This window comes from Lemur catta, chromosome 7 (genome assembly GCF_020740605.2).
Source record: "Lemur catta isolate mLemCat1 chromosome 7, mLemCat1.pri, whole genome shotgun sequence".
In the NCBI taxonomy this organism is placed as follows: Eukaryota; Metazoa; Chordata; class Mammalia; order Primates; family Lemuridae; genus Lemur; species Lemur catta.
In genome coordinates this window covers 66,766,259-66,786,594 of record NC_059134.1, presented here as the reverse complement: position 1 = coordinate 66,786,594, position 20,336 = coordinate 66,766,259, and the positions used below count along the sequence as shown (strand labels likewise).

The 20,336-nt window shown below is 51.4% G+C and overlaps 1 protein-coding gene across 1 annotated transcript in view; it reads left to right on the top strand.

The window, feature by feature from the left end:
- GALNT18 (polypeptide N-acetylgalactosaminyltransferase 18) overlaps positions 1–20,336 on the top strand; it is a 316,828-nt gene that overhangs the window by 174,971 nt on the left and 121,521 nt on the right. The window contains exon 3 of the mRNA XM_045557525.1: positions 66–232. Coding sequence (XP_045413481.1) covers positions 66–232 — 167 coding nt within the window. The remainder of the gene's footprint in view (positions 1–65; positions 233–20,336) is intronic.

Here is a 20,336-nt window from a genome sequence, read left to right as displayed (position 1 = left end):
GGTCAGTGCCCAGGTGACTGCAGCTGAGCCGCTGACAGATCTAAGAGCTTGGCCCTTCTTTCCAGGTGCCGCAACCTCTCGTTCCCCGACAGCCTGCCGGAGGTGAGCATCGTGTTCATCTTCGTCAACGAAGCACTCTCGGTTCTGCTGCGCTCCATCCACTCGGCCATGGAGCGCACGCCTCCGCATCTGCTCAAGGAGATCATCCTGGTGGATGACAACAGCAGCAACGGTGAGTGCCGGAGCTCCCTGGGGCCCAGCCCCTGCTCCCTGGCTGATGTATGAGCAGACAGTTCAGCATCCGGGTTCTCATTTTCTTTAGGCTCTCTGCAGCCTCTTTCTCTGGGGTGTCACCTTGGAGATGAGAAATTCACAGTGGCCACTGCTTTGGAAGGTTCATTATCATACGTGCACCCTCTCTGCATCGCAGAGGGGCCTGGTCCTTAGGCTTCTGCTCACTGGCTGGCCACTCTCTCCTCCCACATTTCAGTGCAATAGGACAAGGTAGAAGGCCTCGACCTCCACCTCACCACATTTGCAGTGAACATTTCCAGTGACTCTTTTCTATGAAGCACCATTTCACTTAGTGGTGTTCCTTGTCCTCTGCCTGGAAGGTTGTCCTTTGGTGTTGTCTTAGCAGTGGGGGTGATGACGGTGGAGGTGTTGCTGGTGCTGCTGGTGGTGGAGGGCATGGAGGTGTTGACGGTGGGGCTGGTAGTGGGTGGGTAACCCAACGACAACAATGGAGCAGTTGAATGTCTAGCCTCTGTTGTGTCCCCTGCTCCCTGTTCCATCTGTCCCTAGCAAGTCTCTGGGTGGCCTGCACACACCTGGTTAAAGCCTTCCCCTCACCAACTCCTCTTATCCAGCCACCACCAGCTACCTCTTTCCCTTAGTGCACATTCCTTGGCTTCTGATTCTCCCCAGCCCCATATACCACTCCCATAATATTTTCCAAACTTGAAGACCATGTTTCAAGACAGTTTAAAAACCAGTGTTCTTGATAGGACCATTTATATGGATGTGCCTCTGATAATGTGTGATTTTTCAAAATAGACTTCTGGGCCTCACTGTATCGCAGAGTCACTGAGCTTGTGTTATCTTCTGAGCCTTCTCTCTGGTGTCTGGTAGTAAATTTCCCAGTGAATTGGTTGCTATAATGAGAAGTTCAGATGGGCAATTTGTGATCTGTTATCAATTAAAGCTGAAACATATCAGATAATTGGAATGTATTTAATCTCAAAAAGCAAATTTTTGTTTGCATTCTATCATCATGTAGTCAGAAGTGCAGGGCAACACTGTGATGGGGATTTAGAGCTTTCTGAAGGGCAGCGCTCAGGAATTGCTTGGCTCCTATTGTTCCACGGATGTGATGGAAGGAAAAGACATCAGGGATGGCAGCAAACAGACCACGTAGCTTTACAGGTGGTTGTCCATCATGAGGGAAGCAGGAAGGGGCCCAGTGCTCGTCTCTGATGGCTGCCTCTGGGGACCCACAGAATGGGTGCCTCAGAAAACCCCATTCCCTGGCAGCTGACACCAGACAACCTGACCAGCCTACCTCCGCACCCACTTCAGATGACCCCCCACTTCTTACAGTGTAAGGAGGCACAGGAAGGAGGAACCATCCTTCAAGGATAAGCACATCCCAAGTAAGAGCCATCCCTAGGCCCCATTCTGCACGTTCTCACATAACGAGAGAGATGAGAACAGAGCCCAGGAGAAGGCAATCTTGGAGCTTTTTGTTTCCTCCCCGTGGCGAGAACATTCTCATGTCCTTAAGCATGCCATTTTGTCTCTAAGCCATACGGGAATAGCTGATATTTAGTTTTAGAAATTTAGATAAAGAGGATGAGTCAGATATAGAGGATTTCCTATTGAAACTTAAAGAGTTTGGACTTCATTTTGTAAATGGCAGTAACCATTGAAAGCTTTTGGTTAAGGAGGAATGATGGGAACAGAGCTGGGCAGTGGAGAGATTTGGACGTGTTTTATGATATTGGCTGGGGAGAGGGGTGTCTGGAAGGAGGGAAATGGATGAGGAGCCTATTGTAGCAGCACAGACCAGACGAGAAGTAAGGGGCCTGGAGTGGTGGTGGGTGGATGTGGGCACTGGGGGCAAGATGTAGGCCTGAGAGATGTCATGAAGGGGGACCTGTTGGACCTCTTGACTAAGAGGCCATGGGCAGGGGCCAAAGGAGGACAGGTCAGTGACGACTCAGAGGAGGGTGGTGCGATTCCCTGAGAGAGGCAGGCAGGAGGGGCAGTGCCTGGGCACAGGAGTCCTTTGTCAGGGATGCAGATGAGAATCACCTATGGGAGCTTTCGAAGCCAAAGCTCTACAGGGTCATAGTGATGGTATAGTTAAGTACTTCACTTATAGTGGTGGTGACACAAAGCTGCACACGTGATCAAACTGCATCGAGCTATACGTGCACACACAAAGGAGCGGCTGTCCATGTAACTAGAGAGAGCTGAACAAGCTCTGTGGATTAGAGCACATCAGTGTCCTGGTTTCGATATTGTACTATGGTTGTGTAAGATGTTACCACTGGGGGAGGCTGGATGAAGGGTGCACAGGAGCTTCTTGTGCCTTTCTGTGAATCTATAATTACTAATACTTCAAAATATTAAGTTGAAACAAACAAAAAGCTCTCCCAGAAGATTCTAGGTGGAGTCTAGACATCACTATTTTAGAAAGCATTCTTAATATTTCAGAGCTCTGGTCGAGAAGCTTTAGTTTAGTGAATCAGATGTAGCTTCCTTTCTGTACATGTTGAGTTTCCAGTGCACGGTGTCAAGGGAAAGAACTCTGGACTGAAGTCTGAAGTCATGGATTCTAGGACCCTCTCTGCTGTGGATAAGTGACCATGGAAAATCCCTCACCCCCTCAGGGTCTGTTTCTCCCTCCATGAAATGGGGATGACAGTCTGCCTTGCCTGCCTCCCTGCCTCCCCTGCCTGCAGGGGTAACCTCTGTGCCTGAGAACTGACCGTGAGCAGCGTTACCTTCCCATCCCCCACCCCCTTCCAGGAGATGGGCGCATAGCCAGCCCACTACATCACCTTGCTCGAGACAGGAAAATGTGTGAACATGGATGTGGAGTCTTGTGCACGGAGTAAGTAAAGCCATTGACTGGGAGGACAGAGTGTCAAAAGAGGAGAGGGAGAACATAAAATAGAAGCTTAAGAGAGTAGTGAGTGTAAGATATTTAGGAGTCAGGAGGAAGAGGGTTAGCAGGTGAGAGACAAAGAACGGTGCGAAGAATCTGAAGACATCACAGTCTTCATGGATGGAGAGAATTCTAGGAATAAGAGTCATGTATTCTCATGAACCCACAGACAGGAGGAAAGACATGAGTCCGAGAAGAAGCCCCCAGATCTGGAAGGTACAGATCATGGAAACCTCAGCGAGAAGCCTTAGCGGAATGTTGGGGACAGGGGATGAAGCCAAACGAAGACAAAGAGCTGGCAGTGAGGAGAGATTTTCCTGTCGGGGATTTTGACTGTGCAAGAGAATCATAAGCTCAGGCAAGAACTGGAGCAAAGTTTTCCAAAAATAAAAATAAAAAATTACCATAATCTATAGCAAGGAATGCATTTACATCATGGCCCAGGATGGCACAGCCACTCACACCCATACACACACACACACACACACACACACACAATTGAAACAAAACTTTTAAGAAAAAGTACTTACCAGTGTAATGTGCAAAGCACTCTGCTATTTTCCATTCTATTCTATTCTAAGCTATTCAGTTCTATTGTGTTTTATTTTATTCCACTTCTCTCTTTTTCCAAAGGCAGGTTGTTTTGGAGACCCTGAAGGCATATCAGAATCACTTGGAGAGCTTTTAAGAAATTGGGCCCAGGCCTTGCCTCTGGTGATTTAATGGGATTTAATCTGGTGATTTAATGAGTCTCTCAGGCCAAGGTTTGGAGCGGGGCCTCTGAGGAGGAAGAGGAAGATGAGACCCAGGGCACAGAAGCAAGATTCCCTGTGGGAAGAAAGGGGTCATCTTTCTCCCGCTCGGGAGGGACACTGGAGGCAGTGAGGGGCCGCGGTGAGTGTGACCACAGCAGCCGTGGCAGGAGGGGCCTGGGAGGCGGCAGACACGGTGGGAAGGGGCCTGGCGCTGGAGAGCTCTTAGAGGAAGGGGTCCCTGTCTGGCCTTAGGACACGGCTGAAGTTCCCTCCTCCCGGCTGACGGAGGACTGAAGGACTTGGAGGAAAGTGGCCAGACCCTGCGCAGGCTCCACTTCGGGGGGTTGCTTCTCTTGGGCTTCTTCTCACTGTGCACGAGACTTTCACTTATTTCAAGTCAGCTCAGTTCAACAGACACTTCTGGAGTACCCAGCCCGGGCCTAGGGTGTGAGAGGGATGACGGATCAGATCTAGTCCCTGCCGTCACGGAGGTATTCGCATAGATACAAAATGGGGATGGACGTCACAGGATTTGACTTCCAGCCTCGTTCTGCCACTCCCTGGCCATGGGTGCTCGGGCACCGGTTTGCTTATGCGCCGTGTGGGGACTCTGGGCCCTGCCCCGCCCTGCCTGGCTCACAGAGTCACCGAGGGTAATGGGAAGTAACAGGAGTGAAAGTGCCGTGTACATGGCAGGGTGCTGAGGGTGCCCTCAGGGGTGAGCAAAAATGACAGTGATCAAAACAACGGCAGCCACGGTAATAATAATAATGACACGCAGCCACCATTTAAAAGCAGCATGTTCTGGGGGGAAGAGCGCAGAATTTGGCATTCGGTCAGTTTTTGAGTTCCAGCTCTTTCTAGTTTTTTGCTAGCTGTGTGTTCTTAACCTCTGCGAACCCTATTTTCCTTATCTATAAAATTGAAATGTATAATTCCTACCTCGGGGATTGTTGGGAGGCTTGAGTGAGATAACGCGCGATGGAAGAGATTTGGTGTTTAAAACTAGAAGAAGGTACGCGGGAGGGTAGAGCTGTCGGAATGTCTTCTTTACTGGGCCTTCCTTCCCAGGCCTTCCTGACAGGTCTGCGAGCGCCGGCGCCTTGTCTCTCCCCGGGCCCTGCTCAGCCACACGCTCACTGCCGTGGAGCCAGGCCTGTGCCTTCTCACACACCGCAAAGACGTGGTCAGTTACTGCCCCCTTCACCCCATTCTCTCTGGGAAGCCGGGCTGAAGGTTCTGCAAGTGGTCCTTGCGTAGGAGCCCTGGACCCTGTTCCCTGCCTCCTTAGCAACTTCCCAAGCAAGCTCCACTTTTCCAGGGGCTGGCTGCTGTGCACGATGCTGTCCCTCGGCTGCAGCAGTCTCAGACTTTTGTGTTTGACCTTGGGTAAAAGTATGGGGGTTCGTACCAGGCACACTCCTGTGTCAGGACATTGGCACCTGCTGTTTCCTCCACCTGACGCTCGTACCCCCATGTCTACACAGCTTTCTCCTTTCCCTCTTTGGGCCTTTTCTTGAATGCCACCTTCTCACTAGGGCTGTCACTGAATCACCCCATTTAAATGGCAGCCCTCCTCCCTGTCACTCGTCACCGGCCCTTCTTTTCCTCCGTATCGCCTCCCGCCATCTGATGCACCGTATGTACGCACCTGTTTGCTCTCCCTGATTTATTTACACATTTCCCGTCCCCAGCGTGTAAGTTCCATGAAGACAGAGGCGTTTGTTTTGCCCCCGGCTGCACCTAAAATAGTGCCTGGAACTTGTAGGTGTTCAATAACTATCGATTCAGTGAAAGAACAAATGCGTTTTGATTCTGTAGGTCTGGGGCGAGGCCTGGAACGTGCATGTTAACGAGCCTCCCAGGGCCGTCGGATTCTCTGTGGAGCACTGTTCTCACTGGCGTCCCCCATCTGTGCTGCAGCCCAGGGGCCTGGGACAGCTGCCGCCTCCTCAGCAACCCCAGCCAGCCTCGAGCAGCGGGCACGGCTGGGTGGAGTGTTTCTCCCCGGGGTGGGGCCCTTGGGACTGGCCTGCCGCGTCCCAGAGAGATGTCATGAAAGTGGGGTGGAGCAGAAGGGGAGATTCTGTTGCTGCTACCCCAACCTGGCCTGAACTCATTCCCATCCTTAGAGCTAGACTGGCAACCCCGAGCCTCCCCCTTCCGTGTCACCCACCCTCCCAAGCACTCTGCAGCTCCGAGGCCATGTGTCCCCCTCCCCTGCCTCTCCTCCTTGTTATCCCAAGAAATGGTGGGAACACAGCTCTGAGCCTCCTGGTTTTAATTACCACACTTCTCAGAGAATCCCAGTGGGCCAATGTCTTTAGCTGGGACTGAGTGATTCAGCCTCCACAGACTTCAAGAGGGAGAGAGGCACCAGAGTTTCCAGACAATAGCGTCATCTCTGCCTTTGACTCTTAGCATTCATTTACTTATGAATTTATTCATCTGTTCCTTCATTTCTTCAATCCTTAAGTAGGTTTTCGATGGCCGTGTACTGTGGACTGAGCACCCGGCTAAGCATGTTGGGAGCTCATTTGTGTGACACAGGTATTCCTGTGCCTGGCACCAAGCAGGTGCCCAGGGAACACCGGCCCTTTCAGGCTCCCTCACCAGCTGTCCCAGAGTCACCCCATCCCACAGTTCAGCCATCTCCACTTCTGGGAAGGAAAAAAAAAAACATTTTCTTTGCTGTACTTGGTATTTCTGTTTCCTTTTTGATCTTGTGTCCTCATTTGATAAACATAAAAATTATACACCCTTCTTTTATGCTACTTGAAATTTCAAAATTAATCCGAATTGTGTGATTAAAAGCACATCAAAGCAATGGTAATATCAAATATTCTTTTAAGACTCCCATATCCCATCCCCTGGAGATTTCTCTCTGTTCTTGGTTGGCAGTGCCTTGCTCAACCTAAATCCAGCCTGATGCTTGTCTTCTGCTGCTGTTTGCAAACGAGAGAATGGCCCCTTCCCAGCACGTCACGTACTTGAAGGCTGGGATTGAATTGCCTCTGTCTTCCTGCCCGGATCTCCTTTGCTCGCACATCTGGTCTTCATGCTGGCCGTGCTCGCTCAAAGCCTCTCACATCTGTTGCCAGGAGAAGGCGTGGAAATGGGTGAGCTTTGGGAGATGGGCAGAAGGGAGCCATCCCTTCCCTGCCACAGCCCTGGAAGGACAGAGAGATGAGCAAAGGCCAGCAGAACCCAAGGTCAGCCAGTTAAACCCCAGTTGGCTCTTGGGAAGAAACTGAGGACCTGCACAGGGCAGAAACCCATGAGAGTACCACAGTCTGTGTGCAGCAGAGCTGAGCCAGGACCCTGGGTCTCCTGACTCCAGCCAGACTCCCCGCTCCCCGGCCACCCTGTGCTGTCTCCCTGTCCCAACCAGTGTCCAGCACTTCCTGCTGGGCTGCACCATGTGTGTGGGCATGGTGGCCACAGCCCGACAACACTGGTTTGGGTAGTGGTGGCTCCCAGGCATTTGCTCCGCTTAGCTCTCTTCTGTGGGTGCATGTCTTCCCACCCCTCTTTGTCCAGCTCCAGACTTCAAAGGTCAGCTCTGCTGCCACTGCTTCCAGAAAGTCTTCCATCACTCCCCACCCTGCCCCAGCTGTTCCCACACGTTTTGGCTCCTCTCTGTCACACCATGTTTTACCTGGTTATTGATGCACTACATTACAGCGAGTGGTCTAGCGCAGACCGGCCGGAGTGACCAGTGTGAGCGGAACGCAGTCCTGGTCATCTCAGTACCCCAACAACTGGCCTAGTGTTGAGCTCACGGTAATCACTCAATCAATTCTGTTGACAAAAGAATAGTCACAGTCCTTCAGGGAAGTAGATGTGGTCACTATCTCCATTTCACAGATGAGGAAGCTAAGTTTCAGAGAGGTTAAAAAAAAGTGACCAGGCCCAAGGCCACATAGCCAGGAAGTGATAGGACAGAAATTCAAACCCAGGTCTGCTGGTCCTGGCACCTGTGTCTCCTCTACTCACCACACTGCAGAGCCTGGGAGGTGCATGGACACAGGCTCCTCCCTCCCTGGCTCTCCCCCGACAGCCAGCCCACCCCACTGCTTCTTAGGGAGGGTGGATCAGAACTAGGATGGCTGCCACATGCACTAAAATGGTGGACCTGCGTCCTGGAGTCCTGGTGTAGTTTAGCCTCCCTGGTCCTCCTCTTGGGTACAGGTGATGGCTGGGGTCCTATATCTCCTTCGGTGTGGGGGCATCAGGCAGGCCTGGCCAGGAAGGGTTCCCCAGGCTGGTTTCCAGGCGCCTGGCTATACTGCCACATGACTGGCTGCCTCTGGCCAGGGCTGGAGTTTGACTCCCACTTCACCAGGCCTGGGCCTCAGACTGGAGGGACTCCCAGTGCCCCATGTAGAGAGTCCTGACCAGGCACCCCTAGATCGTTGAGCACTAAGTACGTGCCAGAACTGTTCTAAGATATTTCTTATATGAAATATATTAATTAGTGCCTGTGATAGCGGTAAAGGACCATTATCAATGTCACTTTATGTTAGAAGGAAACAGGCACAGAGAAGTTAAGGAACTTGTCCAAAGTCACACAGAGATGCCATTTTAACCCAGGCTGTCTGGTTTCAGAGCCTACACCCTTGGCCATTAAACTGGCTGCCTCCGGTGCACTGTGGGTCTCAGTTTCCAAATGACTTATTTGAACTTTGTCCTCATGCTTTTCCTCCATCCCTCCTGGAGAGATATGTTAGGCAGCAGGGCCAGTGAAGTAGGAAACAAAGAGGAACTTCAGAGAAGGGCATGGCTGCCTCCTGGCCTGAAGCTTTGCCTGGAGCTTTGCCTGGGGTTCAATAAGAAAGGGAGACTGTTACACAGACTTCTAGGCTTTTGTCTGGTGAGACGTAATTGAAGAGTTGGCAGCCATACTTTAGGTCACCTTGTGAGAGCGAGGCAGCTTCCTATTCCCTTTGAAATAGGGAGAAATTGGCATGCCCATGTGTGTGCAACCCTGTGTGTACATGTATTTGCATGTGTATGTGTGTGTATAAACACTGTGTTTTGTGTGTGCTCATGTACTTGTTTGTGTGTGTTCATGTGTATGTGTGCATTATGTGCATGTAAGCACATGTGTTTCTGTGTGCTTGTGCATGTGTATGCACATGTGTATTTGTGCATGCGAGTGCACTTGTTCACATGCACAGATGTGTATGCATGCGTGCATGCCTGTATGCACTCATGCATGCATGTACATACTGTTTCTGTGTGATGTGCATGCTGTTTGTGTGTGAGTGTGTGTATGTATATCTGTGTACGAGTGTGCTCATGGGTGGATGTGGACCTGTGTGTGTGCAGTTACGCAGTGGTGAGCATGTGTAAGCAGTGTGTGCAAGTATGCACATGCACGTGTGTTTTGTGCATGTGTGTGTTCATGTGCACAAATGTATGCATGTGTTCATACATGCATGTGCACACTGTGTGAGTGTGTCTGTGAATGAGTGTGCTTGTGGGTGGCTGTGGACCTGAGTGTGCAGTTACGCAGTGGTGAGCATGTGTACGCAGTGTGTGCAAGCACACAGGCAGCTGGGCTTGTGTGTGCTTGCGTGAACAGTGGTGTTCCAGTCCCCATCAACAGTGGGTTGAGCCTCTTCCACTACCCACCGCTACCTGGGGCCGCCTTCAAAATCCTGATGAATGACAAATAATTGCACAACTGTGAATCATTGTTATTTTTAATTCTTGGTAAGAAAATCACAATGTAGTGGTGAAATAGAGTCAGAGCTCCCCAGATTGCTTGCCACCAGCTGCTGGGTCCCCCACCACCCCCCCAAAACCCCCATATCCCTTGGCCCGGAGCCTGCCTAATCATTGTTTAATGTTTCAAAGATGCTGTCCTACACAAGAGATACTCATTCCAGGCTGTAAAACTACTAACAGCTTTGCATGCAGCTGGAATAATTGCAAAAATTTTAAAAAGCAGAGGAAAAGAATGTTCCGACAGTATTGTGCTTTATGAAGCTTAAAGAATCCCATATAGCTAATTGAATTACAACCAAGACTCAAGCGGCTTAAAGGTGTTTACATAGCCCAGCACAAGGGCTGCCAGCCTGCTCATCCGAAGGCTCCTTGTCACTGCCCACCCCTGTGGCTTTGACCAGTGCAGCCAGGCTGACCCACAAGACTGGCAGTAGGTATCCAGTAACCTTGAGGTGCCGCAGCCCAGGACTGTATTCTGCCAAGAGTTCTGGATGCTCTTGCCTTTGCTTCTTACTGCCTGGGGTTGCCTCTACCTCCCACATCGTTTACCATCAGGCCTGGGAGTTCCTCTTGGGCATGACCACAGCTATGTCTCCCCAGGTGGTGTCCAGCGGCACTCTCCCAAGCCGTTGCCCTAATGCGCTGTACGACTCTTGAGTTCCTGGCCACTCTGAGTGTCAGATGCCTGTCTCTCCCTGCTGATTCAAGCTCTGACTCCAGGCCTGGGCCCTGCTTTGGTTAGTGACCTGGCAGAAAGGAATCAGATATATATATGTGTATATATATATATATATATATATATATATATATATATATATATATATATATATATATATATATCCCTGACAGACTCAGCTGTGTTGCTTTCTGACGCTACCTCTCGGGGCTTCCACACGTGATTCTGCAGGTCATGCCATTTACCAAGGCACCCAGGCCAGGGACACATGAGGCTAAAATGTAGTCCATGACCTCCGTTTGCTAAGTCACGCATCCTGGCATGCGTCTGTCTCAGAAGTGCCTTTTCTAATTGGGTGCCCCAGAGGGGTCCCTTTCTGTAATGCATATAAAAGTGCCATGTGCTAGGAGTCCAGCCAGTCCTGACCTCTGCAGAGCCTCTGGAGAGCAAAAGTCTCTTCTTCCCAGTGGGTTGCCTCACCTTGATAGAGTTGCTGCAGACTGGGGTGACTTCCCTGCACCTGCTGGTCTCCAGCTCCAGCTTTCTTCAACCTTCTCTGAGTTGGTCCTACATTTGATCTGCCTCTGTTCCCCACCAATCTGCAGTTCTCTGCTGGAAGGGAGCCTTGCTCTGACACCCACCTCATCCCCTTAGGTGGGCCCTCACTTCCCAGCTAGCCCTGGCCAACCCTCTTCCCTGAGGGGGCTCTGTTTCCTGTACCACCAAACTGAGGGTCCCATGGTCTGATCCACCTGGCTTTCTGCATCCCAGAGGCTGGGCCCCCACTGATAAGCTCCTCCTTTTGAAATGAGCATCCTTGGTTGGTGATGCCTAGGTGTGCAGGCCCCTGGAGACTCTGCCTCTTTGCGGACCAGCCCCAGAGCCCAGTCAGCTCTTGAGTTCTCTGACTCCACCATCCTCTTCTCTGTCCCCACCAGCCACCCTGCTGAGGTCCCAGCATGCTGCACCGCTGAGCCTGCCTGAGTCTGGCAGCAGTGTGGGTAGCCCATCACTCCTCTTGGCCTCTTATCCTTTACCTGATAAAGGAAACTGTCTTAGGGAATCAGAAACTCCCCAACACACCCCTGCTAAGCAAGGACAGCACCTGGGAGGAGGGCAAAGGGCCTGCCTTCTTAGCTCATGAGCTCTCTCTGAGCAATCTGCAGCAAGAGGCTTGGGACCATTATGCTTTACACACTAGCCAAGGTGACCAGTTTTTGATAAACGAAGCTGGCAGGAATCAGACACAAAAAGGCCTCTTCCTCTGGGCAGCTGCGTGGCCATCTGTTGAAGGGGAAATTCTCAGAACTGGAGCTTAGAGCTGAGTGTTCGGGGAGTCGGGAGGGCTGTCTCCTGCCCTCAGGTGAGGGCCCTGCTGCCAGCAGCTGGGATCAAGCTGTCCCTGGGCAAGGCCAGAGAACACAGCCTGGGCCCGCGGTGCAGCCAGCAGGAAAGGTCTCCTTGTTCATGCCTGGCCCTCAGCCTATCTTGCTCAGCAGCTTGAAAAGACAAACCAGTGCTGACAACAAGTGCAGCCGAACACAGGGTGCTCCTCACGAGCTGGGGCCCTCCCTCTGCTTGCCCAAATATTTAAAACAGTTCAAAACCCAACAAGTCAAATATTTCCTACTGATATTGAATCTTTGGAGTATGGAATGTCTTCTGGTGGAACTGATTTCCCAAAAGGCAGTCCGGAGCCGTGCAGTGCCCCAGGTGGCCTCAGTAGCTCCAGAGCCTCAGCGCTCAGCAAACAGAGCAGTGTGTGGGCGAGAGCTGGATCCTGCGGCCACCCCAGCTGCCTCCCCTGCCCCCGTGTCTGTTCTGCGTAATTAGCTTTCTGAGCTCCCGGAAGATGAGCGACCCCCTAGTTTGATGGCGAGGGTGGGAGGTTGTGTCGGAGACAGTGCTGGGAGTTGGGGAACTGTGTGCAAATGACGGGGCCTGAGGGTCCCACTGCAGGTATGGGTCCACCTAAGTTGCATAGCAACAGATATATACTCTCTCAGGATGGGGGCTGGGGGAGGCAGTTTTGGGGGGATTTTGTTTGTTTTGTTTTTTGTCAAGCTTTAATCTACTCTCAGGAGCCCTAAATTAGGGAAGCAAATCGTTTTTTTCAGGCCCACAGGGACTTACGCCCATTCTGCTCCTACGGTCATTCATTCAACAAATCGAGTACCAGGTTTGAGGCTCCACAAGAGGGAGGCAGCAGTGAACCAGATGTGGGACTCACTTTAGTCCAAGGATGACGGCAGGCAAGGAGACAGACTCTACAGCCCTCATTTGACACCGATGTCGACTGCCCAGTTTCTAGTTGTTTTTAGGAGCTCACATACCAAGAGCCCAAGGCATAAGTAGGATTTTAGGGAGAGAGGCTCTTGAACAGAAAGAAACCACGGAAGGGGAGTCGAGGCCAGCCTACAGAGGGGTGTCCCAGCTAGGTCCCCTCTTGGGATGGCTGCAATAAGAGAAATCCCAGGAATTGTACTAACACAAAGATTTTTATTGCACTTATATTTTTTGTATTAAAGTTTGCATGGTTTTCAATAAAGGATTAAAACAGAAAAAGAAAAGAAAGAAACCACAGAAATGCCAGATCAGTGAGCAGGAAGGCTTTTTTCTTAAGCAACCACTAATGGAAGTTTTCCTGGAAAGCCCTACGGTTGACTTTGGCCCCTTCTGTGCTGCTGAAGTGGGGCTTGGTCTCCAGCCAGGCGGAGAAGGATGGCCTGTGTACCGAGATGTGTGGTTCCCTTTGTTTTGTCCATCCCCGGTCCCCATACTGTGAGTTCCAATGGCTTCCTCTGGCTTAGGTCGTTCTCCACTGAGCACCTGACATGAAGTTGGGATAGGGACCTGATTCACTTTGTAGGTCCCTGCCCCACCTAGGTGGGCTTCCCACGAGGGGCAGCTTGGGGCAGGCAGCCCTAAAGTCTAGTGCAAGGTCCTCATTTGACCAGAGAGAAAAGTGAGCTCCAGAGAGGTTAAGTGAGTTTCCCAGCATCATACACCTAGTCCATGGCAGCACCTAGAGAGCGCCCTGGTCCAGTGCTTTGCTAGCTGGACTCACTCATTCATTCAACACACATTCATAGAGCTCATTCTCATTGTCAGCCATCATACTCAGCACAGCATCTAGGGATGGATGAGAAGCAATCTCTGTCCCCAGAGAGCTGGCAGCCCGGTGCAGATGATAATACACAAATAACCATGCGCACACTGCCAGCTTCTAAGTGCTGTGAGCCACAGGTGGAGGGAGAGTGTGCTGGAGAAGCCCAGAGGGGAGGGCTCAGTCACTTTGGGAGGGCTTCCTGGAGGAGCTGGCATTTGAGCTGGACCTTGGGGATTGAGTGGAAGTGGGTAAATGCAGATGGGTCTGGAGAAAGAAAGAACCTGCCTTTGCTTTTGAACCTTCCTAATTATACTTTAGGGAAAGAATCAACATGATAATTTATTGGGCACCTATGGTGTTCCAGACACTGTGCTAGATACTTTTCCACACTGTCTTAAAATTTTTCCAATATTTCTCCCCATCTTATAGATGAGGAAACTGAGATTCAGCAGTAACTTAGCCCTTTAATAAAGGCCTCTCCTCCTTTAATTCCTTCTTCTCTCTTCCCTGCAAAGCCTCACCCAATGCCTTGGGCCCCAGGAGTGAGAGAATCTGATGATTGGGAACAGACAGAGGCATGGAGATAGGGGGTTTGCAAAGTCATAGGGAAGGCAGCACCCCGTTCCTTGACAACACACGGCTGAGCACAGAGCTAGTTAGGATTTCCATCATCAGAATAAATGTCTCCCCACGCATATGTACACCCCACCCAGGCTGGTGTATTATTAGCCTAAGAGAACACTGACAAGACCTATTTGTTGTAGCTAAGCGTCTTTCGTGTGTTAGTTCACTTAACCCTAAGAACCCCTGCATGAGGCAGGTCTTGGTATTGCTAAGCTCATTTCACAGATGAGAACACTGAGGCTCAACAAAGCTTCAGGTTACACAGCTGGGAATGGCAGAACCAGCGTTTGGCCCCGAATTGGATCCAGCTCCAGAGCCTGAGCACTAAACCCTGTCACTATGCTCAGGGGTCCTAAACTCAGTCACCCACCAAGGCTGGACAGATAGTGTGAAGGGAGAGGTGGGCTGAATGCAAGGCAATAAGGAGTGGTGGGGACTGTGGTGACCGAGAGAGTGAGCCAGAACTCTGCCGAGTCCATGCCGAGTCCATGCCACCTCCAGCCTATTGCCGGCCTACAGTACTGGCCAATTTTTTCAAGTCGGAAGCCCATACTTTTCTGTTTGGCGGCTGAACAAGCCACAGGGGCAGGTCAGCTGTGGCCCTGGCCAGCCTGTCTGCAGCTCCCGCCGTATTAACTCCCACTTTGAGAAACAGAGGCTTCTGTTGAAATGCTCTTTATCTCAGGCGTCCCTGGTAAAACTCCCCCTTGTGCTCTCTCCTCTCCCTCTCCCCCTCTCATAACTGCCCATTTTCCACATCTCAGGAGGCAGCCACTCCAGGCAGACTGAGTTAGCCACTCCTTTGAGCAGCTCCCCTTCACGGTGTGCACAGTTTGAGCGCATCGTGGGGCATTGGCTGTACGATTTAGTTCCACTGATTCGGGGAGGCCCCTTCTGGGCTGAACAGCCCTTTCAGAAAAGCACATGATCTTACAGTCGTGGTGTGGATTCCGTCCCTAGGTGGTGGGCTCAGGTGCCATTCTTGGTGAGTGACTTCCCTGCAACTCGAGACCTTGAAAGCAGCTTGAATCAGGTCCCCTGATCCAGGCCAGGAGTAGGAGCGGAGGCGACCAGTGGCTGGGAATGGTGACCAGGAGTCGGGTGGCGGGAGGGTCACTTAGAGGCACTCAGTGGGGCTCATCCCAGCAGGACTCCTGCCAGGAGTGGGAGTGGGGGCAGGGGCGGGGGCATAACGGGGCTCAGGCGGCTGTCATGGTGATGTGCCACTGCTCGCCAGGCTGGCCCTAGCTTGCCTAATTGCCTTCCCCTGTGCTGCTCCCACTCCCTGCCCTGCCCGTGGCCCGCCAGCCGGGGCGTGGCTGTGGGTGTGTCTGTGGTAGTTGTGGTTGCCGCAGTGGCTGCCTCTGGGAGTAAATAACCACAGAGTGCCAAGGCCAAGCGAGACCCAGCAATAAATCTCAGGCCCCACGTCTCTCTCATCTAAGGGAGGAAGTGTGAGTGGAGCTGTGTAAAACCAGATCTTTAAAGCTCTTCTCACCCAGTGAATCTGATGGGGTGACAGAAAAGAATTAGAAATTAGATCAGAGCTCAGCGTTTACACGGGCTCCAAGCCAAATGGAGATTCAAAAGGGTGTCTCCGGCAGGGTTAATGGTGGAGGTGAGGCTCCCAACACCCCCTGGCAGAGGGTCCCGACCCGGGTGTCAGAGGGGAATGGATGGCAGGGTCCTGCTGCTGGGGTCAGGAGGTGCAGAGAGGGTTCCTAACAGACGGGGGGAAGAATTAACTTGACACCAGGTGACATCCGCTGATATGACAGAAAATTCCGGCAATGCAGGGCATATTTCGGTGCCAGGCTGCCTAGTGGCAGCATTGACTTGCCACGTTCCCCTAAGGTGCTGAGACGCTGAAGGAGGGAACAGGTTCCCCTGCAATGAAGGAGGCTTCTGGCTGAGTCACAGGCCCCCTTTCTGTGGACTGAGCGTGTCTGCAAGCTTGTCTGTGTTGTCAAGATTCATTTGTCTTAAAAATGAGAATTAATGCAGAGAATCAAAGAAAACAAAGTTGTTTGCCGAGCGTTCCTGACCAGGGCTGCTCAGGCATGGGGCTGAGATACTGGTTGAAGTGATTTTATTTTCTCTGAAAACAACATTCAAGGTTGTTGTTCAGTCTCTCTGGAAGGAGTTCCTGCAGTCTGAGATGCCCAACTGCTGCCCTCTAGACCAAGGTACTCCACATTCCTGTAATGTGTGAGCCCCGCAGTGAGTAGGGTTCCCACTTGCTGAATTCCTGAATTCTACATGGTGGGAAAAACAAATACCACCTCCTGCTTTGCAGTCACGAGAGGATGGAGGAGGAGTGGACTGGGAGGACGTGTAGGTCAGTGGGTGAAGGGGTACACAGACAATTTAATCTTTTCCATGCCATGATGTAGGTATACTGTGCCCATTTGAGAGATGAAGGAGCTTATGGTCAGAGGAGCTGAGTCACCAACATCCTCCCTGCAAGTTGGTGGCAGAGCTGGGGCCTGAACCCACATTTCCCAGCTCCAGGTTCATTATGTCTCTCTTTTCCATTCTCACATTTCCCGCTGGACTCTTTTTGGTTTTACTTATTTATTATTTTAACTGCCTGCCTTGTACCTAGAGACAGACTCACATGGGCTTGGAGGAACTGCTTATATAAATAAGTGGCTAGATGAAGACCCATTTTTTTTTTCATTCAGTAAATATTGATCACTGTGTAGGAAGAATTCTACACTGGCTCCCCCAAGATTCTTGGTCCCTGGTATGTACTTACTTCTCCCAGTTATTCAATCAAACACTAATTTGGGGTTCAATCTACTGTGAAGGGACTTGGCTGATGTACTGAAGGTCCCCAATCGGTTGGGCAGGCCTGACCTAATCACATGGGCCCTCTGAAAAGCAGAATTTTCTCCAGCTGGTGCATCTCACAGAGATGCACTCTGGTGGCCTGAAAGAATGCGGACATCCATGCTGTGAACTATCCACGGGGGCCACGGGGCAGGGTGCCATGGGCAGCCTCTCAGGCAGGCCCCGGCTAACAGCCAGCAGGAAAACAGGGATCTCCAGCCCCTGCAACTGCAAGGAAATGAATTGTGCTAGCAGTCAGTAAGTAAGCCTCGAAGAGGACCCTGAGCCCCAGTTGAGAACTGCAGCTCCAGCCAACACCTCGATTTCAGCCCAGTGAAACCCTGAGCAGGGTATTCATCTATGCTATAGCTGGACTTACGACCTACAGAGACTGTGAGGTAATAAATCTGTGTTAAGCTGCTAAGTTTGTGGTCTATTGTTATTCAGCAATAGAAAACGAATCCATCACCTACAGTGTGCCAGGCTGCTGTGCTATATGCTCGGAATATGAGACTGACATGGTCCCTGCTCCTACAGAGCTCACAGTCTACTGTCGAAGACAGACAAGAAACAAATCAAATTATTATAGGCCATGATAAATGCCTTAAAAGATAGAAATAGTTATATGAAATAAATCAAATGTTAGGGGGGTGGTCATGCTTCAGGTTAGATGATTAGAGATGGCCTCTCTGGACTGAAAAGGATGAAAGGAGAGAGCCACGTGAAGAGCATGGAAACGTGTTCCAGGCAGAGGGAATAGCATATGCAAAGACTTTGAGGTGGGAGAGAGCTTGACATATTCTCAGAGCCACAGGAAGCCAAGTGTGGCTGGAGGAAGGTAAGGAAAGGGGAGGATGGCTTGAGATGGTGTTGAAGACTTGGGCAGAGGTCTCATCATGTAGGACCTTGTAGGATATTATTCTTAGTGCAATGAACAATGCTGGTGAGCTTTCAACAAAGAGAGGTATGATAAGATGGGCATTTTTGGAAGCTGTCCCTGGCTACACAATAGTGAATAGTTTGGGTTTGGGTAAGAGTGGCTACAGAGAAATCATCTGGGAGGCTGTTACAATATTTCAGTTAAGACATGGTGGTGGTTTGGACTATAGTGGCTGTAGAGAGAGAAAAGTGGGTGGATCTGAGCTCTATTTGGACTTGCTGATGAATTGAATATAGGGAGTGAAGGAAAGGAGAGAATGGAAGATGAAGCTCAGGTTTCCGGCTTGAGTGACAGGGTGAATAACAGTGCCACTTGCCGAGATGGGCAGGACAGAATGGGGTGAAGAAGAGGTTTGGGGAGTAGGACCAAGAGTTAAGTTCTGGATGTGCTGAATGACACGCCTCTGAGGGGAGCTCAGCTGAGGGGAGATCATAAGTGCATTTGGATAGAGGGGCACTGCTGAGCAGTGGGGTGCCTAGACCCAGGGGAGAAGTCAGGACAGGCTCAGCTGCATAGCTGGCTCCATGGCCATCCCCTTGAAGAATGGCAGAATCTGTGGCAGAATCCCCTAGTCTTGACACAGCAAAGCTTCAAAGAACCGGGGCCTGGACCACTGGAGTAGCCATCCTGCCTAGAAGCCCCCTGTCCCATGCTGGGGCCCTGAGTGCAGCCCTAGCTCCAGCGAGAGGATTCTGGGGAGGAGGGGCTCTGATGGGAAGCCCACACCTCAGCGAGCTCCTTCAATTGTTCTGGGCTAGTAGTAAGGTGCATTAAGCACCAAATTACATAAACCTGAAATTGCAGTCTAATATTGTTAAGGGGCCTGAGGGAGCTGGGGAAGAATGAACGTGAACAAGGAATCGTCTGTAGGATGATCAAATTCCTGATTAAAATCACCTCCCAGGATCAAATGGCCTCTAGAGAAAGTGGAGAGTGCCTCTGAATCCTAATGGGGCGTCCGCAAGTCCGGAGGGATGTTTGGCCAGACTGTTGCTTCCGCTCCGGGACCACTCAGTGCAGAAGGGGCTGGTGTGGGAAGAGCTTCCCATGGGCACCTTGAACACTGGGCTTGGGGCAGTCCACAGCAATCTAAAGAGGGCCTAAGTCACATGTGGCAGGGCTTGCCCCAGTTGTCCCAGCTTTGCCTTGGAGGGGCTGTTCCCCCAGAAGCAGACTCTGAGGCCTGGATTCAACTGCAAGTAGTTTATTTCAGAAGTTCAAGACATGCCAGTAGGGTGGGGAGATGGGACAAGGATGCCAATAAGCTGTCAGGCACCACAGAGCAGGTGGAGCTCTGGGAAACAGGTGTGAAATACATGCCTCAGAATTGTGCCCCCTGAGAAGGGAGGGAGCTGGGGTATTTATATACCAGAGTGTGTTGACCTCTAGCACTTCAGCCTTCCAAGTGCCGGGGCAGATCAGCCTTGTGTTTCTTTGCATAAAGCCCATGGGCAAAAGTTCTGGCAATTGAATGTGGTGATGGAGGCACAGCACTTTGAAGGGAGGGGGCTCCAAGGATGTGGATGGGGCATCAGCAGCATCTGCCGTAAGGGCTGTGATGCATGTGTTTTGGATACTTTGAAAGACTCGTTTCTAAAAGCCTTGCAATGCTGACTCTGTCCAAAGCTGCCCAGGCCAGCGGCAAGGCATGCTGGAGCCTCTGCAGGTCAAGTAGGGACCAGGGTTGGAACAGGTCCCCTTGACCTGGCTACTCAAGACCAGGGTTAGAGCATCCCCTCCCCACAATTCTTAGAGACCTGGAGCTCCACTTAGTTTTGTGTCTCTGGACAGCGGGTCCATTGATGGGCAGAGCGTCTACAGGGAGCTGTGGCTGTGGTTTATAGACTTACTCAGGCTGGGGGATCAGAGAGCCAAAGCTCCAGCAGTTCTGAAGCACAACCCCAGCCAGGTCTGGGGGAGCAAGGGTTAAGTTCTGTCTCTGACAAAAACTTTGGCAAATTCTTGTAGGTGTCAGGCCCTGGGTAAGAAGGGTTTCAGGTCAGTTCCAAAAATGCGAACCAGGAAAGAGAGGTAACACCACACTTAAAGGTCTGGGTAAGTGGGAAGGAAGCTGCAGCATGTCTGGCAAGGTTCTGAGGCCACTGCCTTGGCACCCCACATACCAGGCTGGAGCCAGGCCATTACAGTGGATGCTCGTGGTACCCCACCCAGATCCCCGGTACTGGCCAGCCCACCTGCCCCCCAGGTGTTGAGAGTGTTGGTGGCCAGAAGCTCAAAGCTGTACCCTTTTGAGATAGTTCTCTGTTTCCATAGCTGCCTCACCCCCAAATGCCTGGGAGATTACACGCCTCCCCGCCTGTGGCCCAGGACCGGTGCCTGATTGATATGGGCGTCTAAAAGCCCATCCCTTGCCTGAGATGGGACAACTCAGAGATGCCTACACACCCCAGGGCTCTCTGTGGGGTCAGTCCAAGGCCAGACTTGGGTGGAGCCCAGACCTTTGCTCTGCCTCTTCCCTCACTCATGACAGGAAT